At 44.2% G+C, this 15,165-nt stretch overlaps 1 protein-coding gene across 4 annotated transcripts in view; it reads left to right on the top strand.

The window, feature by feature from the left end:
- The window catches only part of KIDINS220 (kinase D interacting substrate 220), a 104,908-nt gene that overhangs the window by 66,129 nt on the left and 23,614 nt on the right, over positions 1–15,165 (top strand). For all 4 annotated transcript variants that reach the window (XM_083178523.1, XM_083178521.1, XM_083178522.1 and 1 more), the window contains exons 23-24: positions 13,826–14,004; positions 14,898–15,121. In XM_083178523.1, the coding sequence (XP_083034649.1) occupies positions 13,826–14,004; positions 14,898–15,121 (403 nt within the window). The remainder of the gene's footprint in view (positions 1–13,825; positions 14,005–14,897; positions 15,122–15,165) is intronic.

Here is a 15,165-nt window from a genome sequence, read left to right as displayed (position 1 = left end):
CCACAGTGTAGAATAGCGAATTCGGGGAGAGTGATGGGCCAGGCCAAGAATGGCTCCACCTCGCCATCCTTAGCCACCTCGTCTTCAGCCATATTGACTTCGGCATATAAAGGGGCAATAATGTTAAACCCAAAACATGTAGTGTTTTTATTCTAATATCGCTGCTTTAAATCCAGCGACCAAACCCGCTGAAGATGCAGTGGCTTTGAAAAGCCGTTTTACGTTTTTACCTAGTGTTTCAGATTAGACTGTCTTATGGCTAGGCGGAAGCAAGATGTTAATGCCATCTTGGGTGCACATTTCAGATAAGCCCAGAAAGGCCGTGACAACCTACTTTTGTGAGATTCATATACGACCCTCCAATTTCTGTAAATGTTAACTCTGCAGAACACACACTCGTGGGTCATACTGTGTCTTCATAAAGGTTACATTCTCTTCTCAGGCTAAAAATGTAAATGTCCTGCCAATTTGTGCAGTGCTAAAAAGAGGCCTTATTTCCCTCAAGCTGGCTGAAGTATCTGTGGTGTTTTCTGCACAGAACGCTTTTCAGGACCCTTTACCCTAATAGACTTTAGCATTTCAACAGCTGGCGAGCCCTCTCACTGCAGCCTTTGTATCAGTAAAAATGCATCGAGTGGCAATCGTTTTTGTCAAGATAGCTCTATTTATCAAAATATAGCTTTCCTTTGTTACCCTCATTGAGATAAAACATTAATTCTTTCTATTTCTCAATCCCAGGCATATGATGGCATTCTCGCACTTCCTGTTTCTCATGCTAAATTATAAACCGACAACAAGCTCTCCTTGTACGCCTTCCAGGGCCGCTTGTCCGAAACTTCACTGCAAACTCCAGAGTGGCCACGTAACAGTGCTGCAGTATAGTTCTGGTTCTGTGTGGGAGTTAGCGAGTCACGCAGATACTTGTGTGGGTAATACATCTTATCATGGACCCATCTTGAAGCGTTTTTTAAGAATGGTGGGGGAAAAAAAAGTCTGTCATCTGAGGCTGCGCGACCCTTTCTCCGTAACCCTCTGCAGAGACCTCCAGTTACTGTAATATGGTTTATTTAGAAATTATGCGTCGTACTGACATTACTTTGTTTGGTACTCGCTACACGCATCTGCATTGGTTATAAGTTTGAGCTCTTTAGAGCAGGCATGTCCAAACTGTGGCCCTCCAGCTGTTGTGAAACTACACATCCCAGCATGCCTTGCCATAGTTTTAGCATTCTCTAATAGCAAAACTGTGGCAAGGCATGATGGGACATGTAGTTTCACAACAGCTGGAGGGCCATAGTTTGGACATGCCTGCTTTAGAGCAACGGTAGGTTCTTTTTTATTAAATACTCAGTTTTATTTTTAGAGAACGGTCAGCTAATGCTCATTTATAATAACGTTTGTTATTGGTGCCATTAAGGAAACCTCCTGTAAATGTTTCAAGATTTGAAAAAAATAATAGACCTAATTTGGTTGCTTTGTATACATGGATAACACACAATACCTCCAGCAGGTCCGACCAAAGACTCAGGTCTGATGTGCACGGGACCGTGCATCGGACCTGAGGGGACATCAAACCGGGCCGATTTGACAGCCCAATTCATTTGAAATTGGCCCAGTGTAAGGGGCCCTTTAGAAAGAGGAGTTGTCATGGGCATGATTCTCTTCTACAGTATCCAGATTGTAGTTCAACCGGCAATATGTTCACACAGTAAAAAGTTGACACAAGCAACAGATATTGCTATAGTTGACGGTCGTTTTTTTTTTTAAAGACTTTAAAAATATATATATATATTTCATACATTACTAACCACATGGACTACGAACTGTCAAGTGTACCAACCGCATTGAGGTACCCAGCCCGATGCATGACAAGCAAAGAGGTACACTAATTCGGGGGCTCAGTTGTTGACTTTTTCACCAAAAACACTGAAAAACTCATGTTGTCACTTTTTTGACCTATTGCAACCTTTTGCGACCCTTGAACCACACCCCTCTTTTATGGCACCACCGCCACAGTAGCCGTATTTCTAAAATGTTACAGGTCAGCAGTGCACTAGGCAGAAGCTACTGGAGGCGTTGCTGTTGTGACCGATGGTGGAGTTATCATAAAACTTGGCGTTGCCAGGTTTTGCTCAGTCCATTGGTCTATACAGTAGAACACCTTTCCCTGCAATATTTTGACTTGTTACCAGTTCTTGCTCTGGGACCTCTTCAGACAATAAAAATAATTTACAGGCCCCCAGCAAGTTGCTGCAGAAGGTCATCACATCACATGTGTAGTCAGCAGACAGCAAATACATGGCACCACTGTGGAGGCACAGAGTGATGGGAGGAGTCTAACCCATCACATCACATGTGTAGTCAGCAAACAGCACATACATGGCAGCATTGTGGAGGCACAGAGTGATGGGAGGAGTCTAACATACCATAACCCATCACATCACCTGTGTAGTCAGCAGACAGCACGTACATGGCAGCATTGTGGAGGCACAAAATATTGGGAGGAGTCTAAAATAACAGACAGTTTAACAGATTTTTCAGACTCTTTGAATCACTGACTAAGATGAGAGAAGTCATCAACCTGATGGTCAGCAACATGGAGTCGCGACCCACAGTTTGAGAACCGCTGATTTTAGAGTATACTTGCAATAGTTTAAGGCAATGTCATGTTGTACGTTGGAGGATCTATTACTCGTGCTGTAATCGGTTTATTTCTGATATGTTGTGGTTTTTCCAGTAGCCGTTATTGTCCCCTTATAGCAGCTGCATATCATGATTTCAGGATCTCTTTCCACCTTGCTCACATCTGGGTAATTAAGGGCCCATTCGTGGCTGTAAGCAGTGACGCAGCTCCTTGGATACACGTAAAGGAGGCTGGTGCTTTAAGGGAATAATTAGAAGCGCATGTTCCAGTAGTCCAAACGCTCCATGCCAAGTCTGTCATTTAAAAAAGAGCAAGTGAATGGGATTCTCCTTATGAAAGGCTGCAAATTATTCCACACTCCCTAATGACTCACTCATAAGTTTATGGCAGATGGCAGGCAGCATTTTTATGGTCTGGCGTGAAAGTAGTTTATCGATGCTGCAAAATATTTTAGGATTTGGAGCACGGTTTAGAACAAATCTGAGCCTTGAGTGCTTTACACAGTTGGTCTAGCCCCAAAGAGATTCAGGAAAATGCATTTTCTAATGCGAAAAGTTCCTGAATAGGGAAAAACTTGAGACGCTACAGACGGCAACCGTTTTAGGCTGTAAATATTCCCAGAGTCCTTTAGTAACGGACAGGAAGTGTGGTGTGCATAAGAAGATAAAGCTTTGCCTTATTACACCGTACATAAATGCAGGCAGTTTGTCCTGCCGCGGGAATGCCGCAGTGAAGCCACATTTCTCAGGGTTCCTTCGTGTCTGTAGTTTATTGGTCTTCACGCTAGGTTTTTTTTTTAAATCAGAGGAGGGCACTTTTTGCTTTTGTAGCTGATTCCCCACCCCTCTCCTTTGCCCATCCGCTCAGTCACTGCCGCCATCACTGATCCTCCCCGGTGCTGCTCGGGGAGGTTCAGTCACGTTTGGGCGTCCAAAGACTGGAATGAACGGCTGAGTGCCCGGACCCCAAAGCGGCCCCGAACTTCTCCAAGCAGTCGAAGCCAGCAGCAGCAGCCCTAGGTGAGCAGGGGCTGCTGCAGAAGGCAGGGGCTGTCCCTTCTATGGTACGAGTATTTCTGGGGCAGGACGAACTTGCCTCTCTTGTAGCGGGGTCACCGTATAATCTTCACGAGGATCACACTCTTGCATATAAATCCTGTACAGAATGTCTAGTATTTATTTTATTTATTAACAGTTTCTTATATAGCGCACACATATTCCGCAGCGCTTTACAGAGAATATTTGAACATTCACATCAGTCCCTGCCCCAGTGGAGCTTACAATCTATATTCCCTACCACATGTAGACGCACACACAGACATTCTAGGGTTAATTTGTTGGGAGCCAATTGGCCTACCAGTATATTTTTGGTTTGTGGGAGGAAACGGGAGTACCCGGAGGAAACCCACGCAAGTACAGGGAGAATATACAAACTCTGCACAGTTAGAGCCATGGTGGGGATCGACTGTATACGGCCCAGTATCCCCTAGGCTGCATGCCTTGGCCAGTTTAGACCATGATATACAGTATAGTATATACATTTTACGGTTTCTTGGGGAGAGTATGATGATGGATAATGGAAGTGAAGCATACTGTATGGCGCTGCCTTTGGAGTTGCTGTAAATTCTCCACTGAACATGTGTTTTCTCCAACTGGCTGTCGGAGCGCATTGGATGTAATACAGACATGTTTCATCCTCTCACACCTTGTTTGTGGTACAATTATACCAGTCCTTTGTGTGCAAACGGGTTCCTTACCGTCCCTAACAGTATGTGTATGTCTGTCCTGCAGGTGTCGGACATGATGCATGGAATTCATTTTACGTCTTGCTCGTTTTTTTTTTCTTCTTGTTCATGTGTTTTGCCTCTTTATGTTTATGTAACTGGATGCATCGGTCTTGCATATATTGACGCCAATTGTGGAAAGTTAGAACTCTGCCCACAATCTGCTCATTACTTCCTTGTGGTTCCAGATACTGATCTCTCTGTGCTTTGATGCAGGATTCTGGCATTGCACTCTTCTTGCTGTCTTTGATTATCTATAAAAGCGTTCCCACTTTGCAAATATTTTTCTTAATATATTCCAGTTCTACCCTCCGTTATATTTCATTAGCGTCTTGTTTTTCTCCGTAGAAGACAAAATATATGGCTAATATTTATTTTTGCTTATAATGGATGACTGTTTTTTGAACTTGATAAGCAGACGCATTGTGGTCCCAAGTGTTTGACTCCGTAAATATGCGGAGTTCTATAGATTTGAAGCTCGGTGCTTCCAGATGTTCTACTGTTGCCTGAGCACCTAACCGAAGTGACGTCTTCCCATCTGTGTCACCCTCCTCTTGTGGGGAGAAGTATCAAACCCTCTACTCAGATTCTAGCGGTCGTTTATCTAGTACATTCTATAAAATGATCGCTAGAATACAGTTGGTTGCTATGGGAAATACCACCACTGCCTATCTAGTACCATGATTTTACCACCAAGCTTGGAACGACAGAAAAAAAAAGAGAACCGTTCTCAGCTTACACAGGGGTAGATATATGAAGCAGTGATAAGGGAGGAGAAGTGGCACATGGCAACCAATCGGCTGCTCTGTATAATTTTATATTATGCAAAGTATAAATGTTACTCAGTGCTGATTGGTTGCCATGGGCCAATTCTCCTCTGGCTCACTTCTCCTCCCTTATCACTGCTTCATACATCTACCCCACGGTGCCTTAGACAACTGTGAATTCATACATCCAATGCATAATAGCCCATTTCTTATAAGCTAGGAGGGCTTCCAAGGTGCTGCCATCCATAGAAGACTTGCAGGCACCCAATGTTGTTGGTTTTCTTGTGGGAGAATGCTGTTGCATCCCTCATACGTGACTCCAGACATTGGTAGACTGCGTGCTGCTGGCCACATTCATAGCTGATTCAAACTCACATGGATCTCAGGTCATGGACACACATGGCTAGTATATGCATACATAGATGAGAATGCAGACGTTACTGTATATCTCTGTCCTATTTTTAGTTGGACAGAACTTGACCAGATCTGATACTTTGGGGAAAAAAAAGACCTTTAAGTGTTGTAACTGGGCGGTGGCAAAGGAACCACACTGATGTGTGCATGTATTGAAAGCTCCATGTTGTTCCTAGATGTGCATACTGGGAGGGAAGCCTGCATCAGAAGTATCTCTTGTACTTGGCAGGGGGCTGGTGCAAGTGCTTATGGTGACCATTGCTGCGGATGGCTTAAGAACAATGAGATGCGGTGGTTACTGCTGTATGCATGTGCACGCCCGCTTTAGCTGATTGGTAGCTTACAGCATAAAGCAGTAACACAGGCTACTATGGCTGCCCAAGCCTACATACATTGGGTGCGACTCAGACAAGGCAATACAGATAAGGAAAGATGAATGTTTTGGGCCAGTTACCATCCAAACCTCATTGAGAGAACGCGTAACTAAAGCTGGGTACACATTACACGTATGTGGATCAAAGATGTTAGGAGTGACGAGATCTGGGGGGGGGGGGGACGGCGTCGGCCAGAGAATTCCCACTTGCCAATGCGGACAGTGTCGTGCAGGGGGGTATATGCTGCATTTCGCAGCATGGCTCTTGCTACTGATATCCTCAGTCATCCTTCATGAACAGACTACTGACCATATCACTAACTACCCGTAGTAACATTTAGCGCACATAGTTAACAATATAGTGCATACACGTTAGACGATAAACACAAAATATCATCATCGATCGTATAATTTATTTTATCATCTAATATGTAGCACCTTAACTGATTGCCATTTCACAGAGATGACTGGCCAGACTGCGGTGTATACAAATGGAAAAATAAAAATAATAATGTGATTTGAATTGACAATGACCCTTCTTATCTGAGCTCATGTGACCTGATGAAGCAATCTGAGCTCTGCCGGCTAGGTCTGCCCTGGGCTCCAAAGCAGACACTCAGGGACTTCTGCCATGCCTGTTTTGCGACCTTGCAGCCATCTTTTAATAAGGCAAGCTGTTGGTGAGAGCTAATTTATGTAATGAGCATATGCACATGACATTCTGTGTAGCCTGTAGATACTGTGATACAGCTTCTGTGCGTATGCGGAGCAGCAGTATGGCCTCTTGGCTGCTGTCATGTTGTGTTGCATGTTCTGAAATAGATTTTGCTCACATGGAGCAATCTGTGGCTGCCGAGGACATCCGTGTTCCAGAACTCGCTGCCTGCTGATGTCGCCCTTTTGTTGTAGAACTTTAATATGTACTCACAGTTGTGGAACTACAAGTTCCAGAATGCTGTGACTTGGATTCATAGTAGCTGGGGAAGCTGCAGGAACATAATGACCTCTACGCTGATGTCTGTGTTTGGCCACTCGGATAGATTGATGAGTTGGATAGATTTGGGAATACATTAGTGTTTGCAGCTGACGAATGTAAGCAGACATGGCTAGCGCCCGCAGATAACTTTCATCCCAACTGTAAATTCAAAGGAGGATTTCATTCAGTCGTTATTTCAGGTCTGATGGTGCGTACACATGGTTTGAATCAGATTTCCATTGGATTTCTATTAGATGTGGCTTATTCGACCTGCTCTGATTTTTTTTCTACTCCTCTTCGATTTCCATTTGCTACAGTATTTGATCAACACTGACTTCAGGCAGGAGGTGAACATCGAATCGTATGCTGCAGTGAACTCATTAGATTTGCACAATCTACTATTAGAGTTCAGCTATATAATCTTGGCTGCCGATTTAGACTACACGGGAGCGTGCATTGGTATTGGATCTGCATCGAATGTAGAAAAAACTTTCGATTTTCTATTCGATTTTGCTTCTATAAGCAAAATCAAATAGAAAAATAGTGCGTATCTCACCATGTGTCTGGCGTATAATAATAATATTATTATTATTATTATTAATAATAATTTACTAGCCTGTAAAAATGATGGAACAACATGAATCTTCAGGCGCCATCTAGTGGTCACCGGTGCACAAAACACTTGAATTCCCTTACATAGAGCAGCAGTGTTAAGCTGGGTACACACTGTGATATTATTCAGCGATATGCACGATGACAATATTATCATGTTAGTGTTCGTACATCCTGCCCTTGGAGTTTTGTCACAGTATAATTGAACTTTTATTTATTTTTAACAGTTGGAGGGGTCTTGTTGAGACCCTAATCTCACGCAGGGATGAGTAAGGTTACATACTACAAATTCTACTTTGCGACAGAATGTCCCGTTCTACAGGGTATTTGCATTGTAGAGTGTATTTTTTTTTTACTGCCCCCCAAAATTACCAAAATATGTGATAAGTTCAGTCCTATGTGGTTTCGCGTCCACGATCGTGAGAACAGGAAACTTCTCTAGAATTTAATTTTTCTGACCTCAGTGGGTCACAAAAATAAAAAAGCCTTACATTTATTTAGTTTTAGGACTTGTAGTATGTACTCATTTATGTCTGACGTGACTGTTGAAAGTAAAGAGACTTCATGTGGTCTATATGCCACGTGTCACTTGTGTGTCTGGAGCTCTGTATTATATTGTCGCATTGTAAGCGTAGAGTTGGCTGACTGCACGTGTCCTTATTGCAGGCGCATTGTAGCTGTTTTCATAAGTGTCTCACCTTGCAACTGCTATTTCCTGCACACAAAACATGGTGCCCGCATCTCCGTTCCTGGGACCATTCTGCAAATTCCTAGGGTTACTTATGGAGTTGATCGGAGTGCGACGACTCTGCTTATTGGTACACCATGGTTTGGATCGGTGACGCCGCCAGCGGGCTTCTCAATGCATTTACATCTTTAGCGTATTTTCGCACCTTAGCCGTGGCAGTTGTAAATACATTTGTGTACGTCTCTGAATCCAGCCCCAGGGCGGAGGTTTCAAGACTCCACCATGGCAGTCCAGGTTTATCCATGTTTGAGCACATGTGACTCAATTAGTACCTCAGACGATTTAATTTAGGGATACCCTTAAAACATGGACTGTAATGGCTGCGTTTGGGGAAACTTTCCTAGGGAAAGACCATAAAATAGGGGTTTTGTATGGAGAAAATAATGTCCAGCAATGGTAATTTGTACCCTGGGCCCACTGTACCTCAACAATATGGCTGCTGTTTTGTTTTATCGGCCTAATAAGCTGCAGGGCCGCGCCTAATCAGGCTAATAAATGCAAATATGAATTTATAAAGTATTCTCAGCGTACAGCATTTCCTGCCCCCAAATTAATCATTAGACTTGAGGAATTTATGCTAACACGTGTCGGAAGATTTCAGGCATAGTGCTCCAAATGGCAGAAAATCCCTTATCAGAGAGACTTAAAGACTTACACGTTTAGTGTAATGGTTTGTGTACTTGTACATATTTTCCTACTTTATGGCTCTTAATTTCTGCGGACTGCTTAGACGTTTGACCTCCTTAAATCAGTTCATTTTTGTCCCCTATCAACAATGGTTGTATTGTGCTTTGTACTAACAGGTTTTAGCAGGGCTGGTATTAGAGGAAAGCTAATACGCTTCATGTGCCTCGTCAGCTGGGGCTTTCATTCCAGTCTTTGACGTCTTATCTCTTTTGGATTTGGTGCATTTCCGATGCCAGATGGGAAAATACTTTATATTCTCTTCCTACCACTATATTCAATTAAATGGGCTTTGAAAGAGCGAACAGGAACGGAAATGCCCATGTTATCATCCGTGTCTGCATTCTCTCCTGGCATAAACCCGGCACATACTCTACTATTACTGTTCTCCTCTGGCATGAAACAGGTGCATATACTACTGTTCTCTCCTGGTACAAACCGGGCACATATACTACTGTTATCTCCTGGTACAAACTGGGCACATATACTACTGTTCTCTCCTGGTACAAACCGGGCACATATACTACTGTTCTCTCCTGGTACAAACCGGGCGCATATACTACTGTTCTCTTCTGGTACAAACTGGGCGCATATACTACTGTTCTCTTCTGGCACAAACTGGGCACATATACTACTGTTCTCTTCTGGTACAAACCGGGCACATATACTACTATTCTCTCCTGGTACAAACCAGGCACATATACTACTGTTCTCTTCTGGCACAAACTGGGCACATATACTACTGTTCTCTTCTGGTACAAACTGGGCACATAAACTACTGTTCTCTCCTGGTACAAACCGGGCACATATACTACTATTCTCTCCTGGTACAAACCAGGCACATATACTACTGTTCTCTCCTGGTACAAACCGGGCACATATACTACTGTTATCTCCTGGTACAAACTGGGCACATATACTACTGTTCTCTCCTGGTACAAACCGGGCACATATACTACTGTTCTCTTCTGGTACAAACTGGGCACATATACTACTGTTCTCTCCTGGTACAAACCGGGCACATATACTACTGTTCTCTCCTGGTACAAACCGGGCACATATACTACTGTTCTCTTCTGGTACAAACTGGGCACATATACTAATGTTCTCTCCTGGCATAAACTGGGCACATATACTACTGTTCTCTCCTGGTACAAACCGGGCACATATACTACTGTTCTCTCCTGGGACAAACCGGGCACATATACTACTGTTCTCTCCTGGTACAAACTGGGCACACAGACTGCATTTTTCTCCTTGTGTAAACCAGGCACATATACTACTGTTCTCTCCTGGTACAAACTGGGCACATATACTACTGTTCTCTTCTGGTACAAACCGGGCACATATACTACTGTTCTCTCCTGGCATAAACTGGGCACATATACTACTGTTCTCTCCTGGCACAAACTGGGCACATATACTACTGTTCTCTCCTGGTACAAACCGGGCACATATACTACTGTTCTCTCCTGGGACAAACCGGGCACATATACTACTGTTCTCTCCTGGCATAAACTGGGCACATATACTACTGTTCTCTCCTGGTACAAACCGGGCACATATACTACTGTTCTCTCCTGGCACAAACTGGGCACATATACTACTGTTCTCTCCTGGGACAAACCGGGCACATATACTACTGTTCTCTACTGGTACAAACCGGGCACATATACTACTGTTCTCTCCTGGGACAAACCGGGCACATATACTACTGTTCTCTACTGGTACAAACCGGGCACATATACTACTGTTTTCTCCTGGCATAAACTGGGCACATATACTACTGTTCTCTCCTGGTACAAACCGGGCACATATACTACTGTTCTCTCCTGGGACATACCGGGCACATATACTACTGTTCTCTCCTGGCACAAACTGGGCACACAGACTGCATTTTTCTCCTTGTGTAAACCAGGCACATATACTACTGTTCTCTCCTGGTACAAACCAGGCACATATACTACTGTTCTCTTCTGGTACAAACCGGGCACATATACTACTGTTCTCTCCTGGCATAAACTGGGCACATATACTACTGTTCTCTCCTGGCACAAACTGGGCACATATACTACTGTTCTCTCCTGGTACAAACCGGGCACATATACTACTGTTCTCTCCTGGGACATACCGGGCACATATACTACTGTTCTCTCCTGGCACAAACTGGGCACACAGACTGCATTTTTCTCCTTGTGTAAACCAGGCACATATACTACTGTTCTCTCCTGGTACAAACCAGGCACATATACTACTGTTCTCTCCTGGTACAAACCAGGCACATATACTACTGTTCTCACCTGATTTAAGTCAGACCTATAGAACATCATATACTGTTCATTGTATATTTTGTGCACATCTTCTGCCTGCCTCCAGCACTGCTTTGAGCCCCTATACAGTTATATACACAGCAGGAAAGCTAATTGTAGTGTTTGGGCTCTGATCGTCAGAAAGCCGTAGAGGACTGATCATTACTACTCCGACGAAGAGCGGTTTTTCTTTAATAGCCTTGTGTTTGCTCGGCAATACCAAGTGACCCCCGTTCTGTAACAGCGCGAATTGGACGGAGTCAGCACAAGTGCGCTGCTTGCTCTGCACATTTTTGCAGCCATCTATATTGGTTTTGCTCTTCTGTGGATGTTATTGCCAGGCAGTTAAAGTTGGATTTACTGGTTTAGCGATAAACATTACAGCTTATTGCTCATAAACTTGTTAAATATTCTTTAATTTTTCATTTCTACTGTTGCTCATTTCTGTGCCTCGGTAGCCCATGTATTGGGCACGATCTGTTCCATTTTTTTCTCCAAGTATGTGCATGTGCTGAACAATATTTGTGTGGAATCGGGCATCTGTTTACACAATATGTTTGCTGATTAAAGCATCTACATGAATCTACTGCAGCCATGGGGTCTGTTTCATCCACTATTCAAACCCCTCTTTAGAATTTCTAGAACATGGAAACGTTCAATGGAAGTGACAGGTGTAATCCTAGTTCAATGGTCTCCACACAAGGATTTTGGTGCCTGAGTTACGTGCAGCTGCCTATGGATGTTTACTTACGGCTATAGGACATATATCATCGTCATGTAATATAGCAGCAGTAAAACTGTTAGATGCGGTGGCGGTTCCAGAGGAGGGGCTGCAGCAATGTCCAAATTTCAAATAGGGGAGCCACACCCACTGCCATTCCAAACTGACTCATTGGCAGGTGGTATAACTCCCCACCTCTCTGGAGCCTCCACTGGTTACAGGTTTAGTTTGAAGCTTCCAGTAAGGATGCTTTCATTTTTGGCACTGAAGTCATTGTAATGGAATACACTACCGCAATTTGGGCCGATCTCACCCGTTCCCGAGAAATCGTCCTAAATCAGGTGCTTATGATGTCCCCTCCGGTCTGATGCGTTGTCCCGTGCACATCTCACCTGAGTCAGAGTTCAGACCTCTGACACTCCTCACAGCGGCAGGGAATAGGGGTTGCATGCCATCCATCACATGTGAAAGGACCGCATGCAACCGTGCCGCCCGGGAAGGTCCCGCGCAGGATCGGCAGGCCATACACTGCTGCAAGAGATTGCAGTAGTGTTTGACCAGCTCAATGTTTTACTGACATCAACAGACACAGTAATGCGGGGATAGAGCTGGTTAAGGATAAGTCCAAAGCATCACTTATAGGCGTTACTCAGCTTTATTTGATATTATGATGTTAATACAGAGTTAAGCGTTATCCCATTTGCAAAGCATTTTGGATACATCCCCATATATGCTGGCTGTAACTGGGCACGTAAGCAAATTTCACTCAGGGCATGTTGGCTCAGTCACGGACTTTGCGGACTTGGAGGTAGGTATAAGTACACTGGCTTGCAGGTGTTTCCTTTGCTTCTAGCAGGGATTGGTTTTGCAAACCATCTATTTTGCTGTGGACTAGATGGTATTAGGTTAGATGGTCAACAGGCACCTCCTCAGGGCGGGTTATGATGCAGATGTTGGTTAGGGTTTTATTGTGAGTGGAAGGCTTAGCGGTAGGGATTAGAGTTAAGGATCGGAGGTTTAATACTCACTGGAACGCTGGAGCATCGGGCGTCTGGCCGGAAGTGTACTGCACACGACCACCATGGTCTGGAGGAGCAGCAGCTGCTGCCTCCATGTGAGGTATGAATATCCACATGATCCTGGTCGACAAATCATGCCACATCCAACCAGTTTTACTTCATTCCTTTCCATATGTGTCTGTGACTAATATGTTTTCATTGATGTTACTACTGCCTGCAATCGCTCATTTGCCTGCAGCACTGGACACATCGCAATCTTACTGGAACAGTGGTCAGTACAGGGCTGGGCAACACCGGCCCTCCAGATGTTGATGAACTTTACATCCCAGCATGCCTTGCATCAGTTTCAGCATAGCCACATAGCAAAACTAATGCAAAGCATCCTGGGATGTGTAGTTCATCAACATCTGGAGGGCCGGTGTTGCCCAGCCCTGGGTCAGTGGGATCATTGTGTAGTTGGTGGTGTTTTTTTCATTTTGAACCAGAAAGTGTTGTTTGTTGTGACCCACATTAAAACCAAAAAGCCTCATGGCACAGGGCAGGGTTCAGGAGTCGCCGCACACGCCGTTTACATGGAGTGTGGCCCCAGCTTGCACACGTGACATTGTGTGGAATTAGTTTTGCATGTTACTGCAGCACAAACCCTTTTAATGAAAGAATAGCTTATGTATGTAACTACATATGGATCTCCTGACTGAAAAACAATCTCGTTTTATGATTTTTAGATTGGATTTACCTAGATGATTCATACCAGTATATATTTTATTTTCTACAGAATTTCAAAAAATATCCCCACCACAAAAGACGTGGAACCGTTACTTGAAATTGATGGCGACATTAGAAGCTTTGAAGTCTTCCTGTCATCCAGGACGCCAGTGCTTGTGGCTAGGGACGTTAAGACTTTCTTACCATGTACAGTTAATTTGGATCCAAAACTACGGGAAATCATTGCAGGTAAATAGAAATTTAGTGAACGCTGGGGCAGATGTATTAAGCCGGATAAAGTGGGCGGTGATAACGCACCAGCCAATCAACTCCTAATTATCATTATCATACACAGCTGATTGGCTGGTGCATTATCACCTTCTACTTTATCACTACTTTATCACATTACAGGCTTAATACATCCGCCCCGATATAGCAAAGGAATGTGCCATACTGCTTTGTGGTAAATGAGAATTCTTTCAAAACAATCCACTAGCCGTTGCTTTTGAAACATCACATGATGTATGTGGATGAAATTATTGGACTGATAGGGTGTAATACAGGCATGTCCAAACTGTGGGCCTCCAGCTGTTGTGAAAATACACATCCCAGCATGCCTTGCCATAGTTTTAGCATTCCCTAATAGCCAAACTGTGGAAAGGCAGGATGGGACATGTAGTTTCACAACAGCTGGAGGGACATAGTTTGATCATGCCTGGCTAACCTGTGGCTCTCCAGCTGCTGTGAGACTACACATCCCAGCATGCCCTGCCACAATTTTAGCATTCCCTTTTAGCGAAACACTGGCAAAGCATGCTGGACTTCGTAGTTCACAACAGCTGGAGAGCCACAGGTTGGCCTAGCCTAGCCTAGATGTTCTTGTTTTGCCCATGATATTGTGGACCAACTCATTACAAACATATACGTTTATAACATTGTAATTACCTTACACCGTGGGCAACCACCGCGCCCGGGCTCCTGAGATTTGCCATCTTCTGTAAGACTTCTATACTTGTGTAAGCTGATTGGCCACGTGTAACCTGTCCAGAACACACAATCATCCCCCGATTTATCTATGACGTGTGACGTAGCCATACCTCCTGCACACTCCTAGTAATGGAGCATGTTCTTTTTTTTCCCAGACGTGCGTGCTGCCCGTGACCAGATGAATATCGGGGGCTTCACATATCCTACCTTGCCTTTGCAAGAAGCTCCACCCAGGGCAACATCTGTGTTTAGCCAACCGCCCTCTGTCTGCTCCTCCTCCTCATTCAATGGGCCGTTCCCTGCCGGCGTTATGTCTCCACAGCCTCCCAGCAGTTACTATAGCGGTATGACTGGTCCTCAGCATCCATTCTACAATCGGGTAAGTACTTTTATACCTCAGTTCAGGAAATTAAATGTCCCCGT

This window comes from Crinia signifera, chromosome 3 (genome assembly GCF_055691185.1).
Source record: "Crinia signifera chromosome 3, ASM5569118v1, whole genome shotgun sequence".
NCBI classification, from domain to species: domain Eukaryota; kingdom Metazoa; phylum Chordata; class Amphibia; order Anura; family Myobatrachidae; genus Crinia; species Crinia signifera.
Note: the sequence above shows the minus strand (reverse complement) of the source record. Positions and strands in the feature narration are given on the sequence as shown.